The sequence below is a fragment of the Brachyhypopomus gauderio genome, unplaced genomic scaffold (assembly GCF_052324685.1).
Source record: "Brachyhypopomus gauderio isolate BG-103 unplaced genomic scaffold, BGAUD_0.2 sc303, whole genome shotgun sequence".
NCBI classification, from domain to species: domain Eukaryota; kingdom Metazoa; phylum Chordata; class Actinopteri; order Gymnotiformes; family Hypopomidae; genus Brachyhypopomus; species Brachyhypopomus gauderio.
This window is the reverse complement of record NW_027507124.1, coordinates 66,624-73,790: the sequence shown is the minus strand read 5'-3', so window position 1 is coordinate 73,790 and position 7,167 is coordinate 66,624. Positions and strand designations below refer to the sequence as shown.

Below are 7,167 nucleotides of genomic sequence, written 5' to 3'. Positions count from 1 at the left end.
ATGCAACATAAATAGCTCCTTACCTCCGCTTGTCCTTCTTCTTCTTCTTGGATTTCTTATGTTTTTTGACAGGCCGCTCTTCACATGGATCCTCCCTGTCCGACAGGCTACGCTTTTGTGCCTGGGGCCGCGGGGCAGGGCTGGCGGGGCGTGGTGCTTTAGCCCGCTTGTGTCCCGAGTCTTTCTTCCCAACATAGTACTCAAATGAGCGAGGGAAGTCACCTTGACCATTCTCCACATCCCGGTCTCGTTCGTCCTTGCTGCTGTGATGGCGCCGGTGGTGGTAGTGGTCTCGGCGGTGGTGGGTGTGCCCGTCCCGGTGGCGATCTCCCTCTCGCTCTCCAGGGATCCTCTCTCGACTGGCCGAGCGATCCTTATCAGTATGGTGGTCTCTGTTGGAACGATGGCGATGGCGATGGCGGTGCCCGTAGAGCTCCCGACTCCGGTTTTCCCGCTCGCGATAATGTCCCTGCCTGGATCTGCCTCGCTCCTTCAGGGTGGAGGAAAGGTGTGGCTGCCCAGAGTCTTTATCACACTTCCGCTCCTCACGCGCTCGTCTGCCTTCACTAGAGCCTGGCGCACCAGACAGAGATGCTGCTCTATTGTGAGCGGCGGCGCCACCGTTCACCTGCACAGGCCGTCTGAGGTCAGAGGTCGGGGATGCGGCAGCCGAAGAACTGCAGGGGCTGGGCTGGCTCTTCGGGACGCTGCCGCTGTTGCTGCCGCCAGGCTTTGAGCCACCTTGGTCCTCCTTCACGGGAGAGTTATTCTGCAAAGTGAACAGCGGTCAGTTATGGGAAATCTGAATATCAGGAACAGAAAGTAAGAGTTTAACAGTGTAAACAAACAAAACACAGCCCTCTCAATTATACTAGTGAACAATAACAACCAGTTCCCAGTCAGATTTCCTGGCATGGTGCAGTGGTGCGGTGATACCTTTGCCATGTGAGGAGGAAGCTGTGGACCGATGAAGGAGGTGGAGGTGAACTGAGGCCCGTTCACCTTGGCCGTGCTGACCGGGCGAGGGGAGCAATGACCGGGACCACGGGTCACAGAGTTACAGTCAATAAAAGTGTATAAAATACCTTTCTAAATATTCCACTATTCAAAAATCTGGAGCTGGTTTAAACATTAGGTTGAACTTACCGGATGTAGAACAGTAAATACGCTTGTTGGTTCAGCACTGATTGTATGTCGCTTACAGTTACTGATGCGTCGTTCATCTTATACCACTGCCCATTACCAGACTGAAATAAAAACATTATTCCATCCATTAGCTAGAGCAGAAACTCAGTGCAAAAACGCAGAGAATGCTGAAACCGCGCAGCACATCAAACCTTCACATAGCAGTAGTAGTGTCCGGCGTGGCAGCTAATCCCGGAGTGGACCAGCACAGCGTACAGGCCGTAGAGCTGTGGCTCTCCGTGGGACTGCGACATGAACGGACGCATGTCCAGATACTCTGGATACCTCACGTCCTGCACAGGGGGACAGAGAACAGTTGTGCAACGGCATAGATCACGTGCAACGACTAAGGAAAGTGTACAACAGTGCGGCAGAATTAAGTACGGTGGTCAAACCTTTGCAATTTTGCTTCCGTTGAAGTCGAAGCGCTTTAAAACAATGGTGAGCACATTCGAGCTACGGTGGACGGTAAATCTTTTTCAGGCATGAACCATTTTCTTACATCTACAAACACAACCAAATTCACAATGAGGACAGAAAAGATAATAGGCAACACAGACCACAGTAAATTCACCACTAGTGGTCCCATGACAACAAATAGAGCTTGGTTTATCTCCAGAGATAAACTGGTGTGCCTCAGACTTATCCAAGATAGACTTGCCGTGTGTTAAGGGACAGAAGTAAAGAGCACCTTTATCCCAGTCATCATCGTTGGGCACAAAGGCGTCTGCGGTTGCCACGGGCCTCTCTCCGTTGGTCTTGGGCGTGAGGGAGCTTGAGCTGTGGAAGAGGGGACCATCCATCCCACCTTTCCTGTCGGATGCCTTGGCACCAGGGTAAGACTTCCCTGTGCCATTATCCAAGGCTCCGCCTTCCTGGTCGGACTCGTCGGATGACTCTTGGCCATACGGAACCAGGAAAGCTGCTCTATTGTGAGCGGTGGCGCCACCGTTCACCTGCACAGGCCAACTGAGGTCTGAGGTAGACTGTGGTGCGCTGGAGGAAGAGGACGAGGGCAGCGGGCGCAGGTGGGATGCGGCAGCCGAAGAACTGCAGGGGCTGGGCCGGCTCTTCGGGACGCTGCTGCTGTTGCTGCCGCCAGGCTTTGAGCCACCATGGTCCTCCTTCATGGGAGAGTTATTCTGCAAAGTGAACAGCGGTCAGTTATGGGAAATCTGAATATAAGGAACAGAAAGTAAGAGTTTAACAGTGTAAACTAACAAAACACAGCCCTCTCAATTATACTAGTGAACAATAACAACCAGTTCCCAGTCAGATTTCCTGGCATGGTGCAGTGGTGCGGTGATACCTTTGCCATGTGAGGAGGAAGCTGTGGACCGATGAAGGAGGTGGAGGTGAACTGAGGCCCGTTCACCTTGGCCGTGCTGACCGGGCGAGGGGAGCAATGACCGGGACCATGGGTCACAGAGTTACAGTCTCAGTTTAAGATCTGTTGACCTAAAAATGATGGATTGGGGGGGGGGGGGGGGGAATAAAAGTGTATAAAATGCCTTTCTAAATATTCTAAATATAATGGTTTAAACATTAGATTGAAATGACTGGATGTAGAACAGTAAGTACGCCTGTTGGTTCAGCACTGATCGTATGTCACTTAGAGATACTGATGCATCGTTCATCTCATACCACTGCTCATTACTAGTTTGTAATGGATAATTGAAACTTGGAAAGAAAGTTGACCCTTATGCACCTGAGTGACGTTAAGTTGGTAATAGTCCTCAGTAGTAGGTGGCTTGGCGCTGGGTGAAGACCCGTCTGGGTCGCAGCTGAGGCGGCGCACACACTTCCGCTCCTCACGCGCTCGTCTGCCTTCTCTAGAGCCTGGCGCACCAGACAGAGACGCCACCGCATCTTCCCTGCAGTCATCGCCGTTGGGCACAAAGGCGTCCGCGGTTGCCACGGGCCTCTCTAAAGCCACGTGCCCGTCGCCCCCCTGTGAGCAGAGGTCGTGGTTGGCCTCTGGGGGCGCCGTGGTGCCTTTCGTCACATGGGTGTCGTGGCAGTAGATGGGCTCCTCAGCCGAGGCCGTCTGGGTGCGAGGCGTGGTGTCGGTTGGCTTAGCTGGCGTCTCGGGGGCTGAATGGGGCCTGTGCGGAGGCGGGGACAGCAGGGGAGCGATATCCTGAGTAAGAGGCTCGGACATCGCTTTTGTCTGTCCAGAGGAAGGCGAAGGAGGGAGCGTGGCATCAGAGCACGATCTACTGAGTCTGGTAATAGTCCTCAGTAGTAGGTCGCTTGGCGCTGGGTGAAGACTCGTCTGGGTCGGAGCTGAGGCGGCGCTTACGTTTGTCTAAGCTGTGGCCAGAGCGACACTCCATTCGAGGCTCCTCCTCCAAGTTGTGCCTCCTCCTCTTCTTTTTCATCTTTTTGTGTCGGAAGGAGCTGCTGTCCCCATTCCTGTCTGATGGGTCCCTCTCAGAACTCCTGCAGATTGAAAATGATTTGCTTAAGGAAACTGTAGTACACTTTCTGGCTTATGGTTGCTAGATTTTCTACAACAGTAACAGTTCTGTTTGCTGACCCCTCCTGGTCACACACAGTATAGCAATGGCCGTTCTCATGCAACATAAATAGCTCCTTACCTCCGCTTGTCCTTCTTCTTCTTCTTGGATTTCTTATGTTTTTTGACAGGCCGCTCTTCACATGGATCCTTCCTGTCCGACAGGCTACGCTTTTGTGCCTGGGGCCGCGGGGCAGGGCTGGCGGGGCGTGGTGCTTTAGCCCGCTTGTGTCCCGAGTCTTTCTTCCCAACATAGTACTCAAATGAGCGAGGGAAGTCACCTTGACCATTCTCCACATCCCGGTCTCGTTCGTCCTTGCTGCTGTGATGGCGCCGGTGGTGGTAGTGGTCTCGGCGGTGGTGGGTGTGCCCGTCCCGGTGGCGATCTCCCTCTCGCTCTCCAGGGATCCTCTCTCGACTGGCCGAGCGATCCTTATCAGTATGGTGGTCTCTGTTGGAACGATGGCGATGGCGATGGCGGTGCCCGTAGAGCTCCCGACTCCGGTTTTCCCGCTCGCGATAATGTCCCTGCCTGGATCTGCCTCGCTCCTTCAGGGTGGAGGAAAGGTGTGGCTGCCCAGAGTCTTTATCACACTTCCGCTCCTCACGCGCTCGTCTGCCTTCACTAGAGCCTGGCGCACCAGACAGAGATGCTGCTCTATTGTGAGCGGCGGCGCCACCGTTCACCTGCACAGGCCGTCTGAGGTCAGAGGTCGGGGATGCGGCAGCCGAAGAACTGCAGGGGCTGGGCTGGCTCTTCGGGACGCTGCCGCTGTTGCTGCCGCCAGGCTTTGAGCCACCTTGGTCCTCCTTCACGGGAGAGTTATTCTGCAAAGTGAACAGCGGTCAGTTATGGGAAATCTGAATATCAGGAACAGAAAGTAAGAGTTTAACAGTGTAAACAAACAAAACACAGCCCTCTCAATTATACTAGTGAACAATAACAACCAGTTCCCAGTCAGATTTCCTGGCATGGTGCAGTGGTGCGGTGATACCTTTGCCATGTGAGGAGGAAGCTGTGGACCGATGAAGGAGGTGGAGGTGAACTGAGGCCCGTTCACCTTGGCCGTGCTGACCGGGCGAGGGGAGCAATGACCGGGACCACGGGTCACAGAGTTACAGTCAATAAAAGTGTATAAAATACCTTTCTAAATATTCCACTATTCAAAAATCTGGAGCTGGTTTAAACATTAGGTTGAACTTACCGGATGTAGAACAGTAAATACGCTTGTTGGTTCAGCACTGATTGTATGTCGCTTACAGTTACTGATGCGTCGTTCATCTTATACCACTGCCCATTACCAGACTGAAATAAAAACATTATTCCATCCATTAGCTAGAGCAGAAACTCAGTGCAAAAACGCAGAGAATGCTGAAACCGCGCAGCACATCAAACCTTCACATAGCAGTAGTAGTGTCCGGCGTGGCAGCTAATCCCGGAGTGGACCAGCACAGCGTACAGGCCGTAGAGCTGTGGCTCTCCGTGGGACTGCGACATGAACGGACGCATGTCCAGATACTCTGGATACCTCACGTCCTGCACAGGGGGACAGAGAACAGTTGTGCAACGGCATAGATCACGTGCAACGACTAAGGAAAGTGTACAACAGTGCGGCAGAATTAAGTACGGTGGTCAAACCTTTGCAATTTTGCTTCCGTTGAAGTCGAAGCGCTTTAAAACAATGGTGAGCACATTCGAGCTACGGTGGACGGTAAATCTTTTTCAGGCATGAACCATTTTCTTACATCTACAAACACAACCAAATTCACAATGAGGACAGAAAAGATAATAGGCAACACAGACCACAGTAAATTCACCACTAGTGGTCCCATGACAACAAATAGAGCTTGGTTTATCTCCAGAGATAAACTGGTGTGCCTCAGACTTATCCAAGATAGACTTGCCGTGTGTTAAGGGACAGAAGTAAAGAGCACCTTTATCCCAGTCATCATCGTTGGGCACAAAGGCGTCTACGGTTGCCACGGGCCTCTCTCCGTTGGTCTTGGGCGTGAGGGAGCTTGAGCTGTGGAAGAGGGGACCATCCATCCCACCTTTCCCGTCGGATGCCTTGGCACCAGGGTAAGACTTCCCTGTGCCATTATCCAAGGCTCCGCCTTCCTGGTCGGACTCGTCGGATGACTCTTGGCCATACGGAACCAGGAAAGCTGCTCTATTGTGAGCGGTGGCGCCACCGTTCACCTGCACAGGCCAACTGAGGTCTGAGGTAGACTGTGGTGCGCTGGAGGAAGAGGACGAGGGCAGCGGGCGCAGGTGGGATGCGGCAGCCGAAGAACTGCAGGGGCTGGGCCGGCTCTTCGGGACGCTGCTGCTGTTGCTGCCGCCAGGCTTTGAGCCACCATGGTCCTCCTTCATGGGAGAGTTATTCTGCAAAGTGAACAGCGGTCAGTTATGGGAAATCTGAATATAAGGAACAGAAAGTAAGAGTTTAACAGTGTAAACTAACAAAACACAGCCCTCTCAATTATACTAGTGAACAATAACAACCAGTTCCCAGTCAGATTTCCTGGCATGGTGCAGTGGTGCGGTGATACCTTTGCCATGTGAGGAGGAAGCTGTGGACCGATGAAGGAGGTGGAGGTGAACTGAGGCCCGTTCACCTTGGCCGTGCTGACCGGGCGAGGGGAGCAATGACCGGGACCATGGGTCACAGAGTTACAGTCTCAGTTTAAGATCTGTTGACCTAAAAATGATGGATTGGGGGGGGGGGGGGGGGGGGAATAAAAGTGTATAAAATGCCTTTCTAAATATTCTAAATATAATGGTTTAAACATTAGATTGAAATGACTGGATGTAGAACAGTAAGTACGCCTGTTGGTTCAGCACTGATCGTATGTCACTTAGAGATACTGATGCATCGTTCATCTCATACCACTGCTCATTACTAGTTTGTAATGGATAATAGAAACTTGGAAAGAAAGTTGACCCTTATGCACCTGAGTGACGTTAAGTTGGTAATAGTCCTCAGTAGTAGGTCGCTTGGCGCTGGGTGAAGACCCGTCTGGGTCGCAGCTGAGGCGGCGCACACACTTCCGCTCCTCACGCGCTCGTCTGCCTTCTCTAGAGCCTGGCGCACCAGACAGAGATGCCACCGCATCTTCCCTGCAGTCATCCTCGTTGGGCACAAAGGCGTCCGCGGTTGCCACGGGCCTCTCTAAAGCCACGTGCCCGTCGCCCCCCTGTGAGCAGAGGTCGTGGTTGGCCTCTGGGGGCGCCGTGGTGCCTTTCGTCACATGGGTGTCGTGGCAGTAGATGGGCTCCTCAGCCGAGGCCATCTGGGTGCGAGGCGTGGTGTCGGTTGGCTTAGCTGGCGTCTCGGGGGCTGAATGGGGCCTGTGAGGAGGCGGGGACAGCGGGGGGAGCGACATCCTGAGTGAGAGGGTCGGACATCGCTTTTGTCTGTCCAGAGGAAGGCGAAGGAGGGAGCGTGGCATCAGAGCACGAT

The 7,167-nt window shown here is 53.2% G+C and overlaps 1 protein-coding gene across 1 annotated transcript; it reads right to left on the bottom strand.

Annotated features, from left to right (window-relative positions):
• Positions 1-2,523: 2,523 nt before the first annotated feature.
• On the bottom strand, positions 2,524-3,647 carry LOC143504581 (uncharacterized). Its single transcript, XM_076995964.1, has 2 exons — positions 2,894-3,647; positions 2,524-2,643 (listed from the first exon to the last, which is right to left on the bottom strand). The coding sequence occupies exons 1-2, from the start codon at positions 3,344-3,346 to the stop codon at positions 2,629-2,631; spliced, it is 468 nt and encodes a 155-aa protein (XP_076852079.1). The 5' UTR covers positions 3,347-3,647; the 3' UTR covers positions 2,524-2,628.
• Between the last annotated feature and the right edge of the window lie 3,520 nt (positions 3,648-7,167).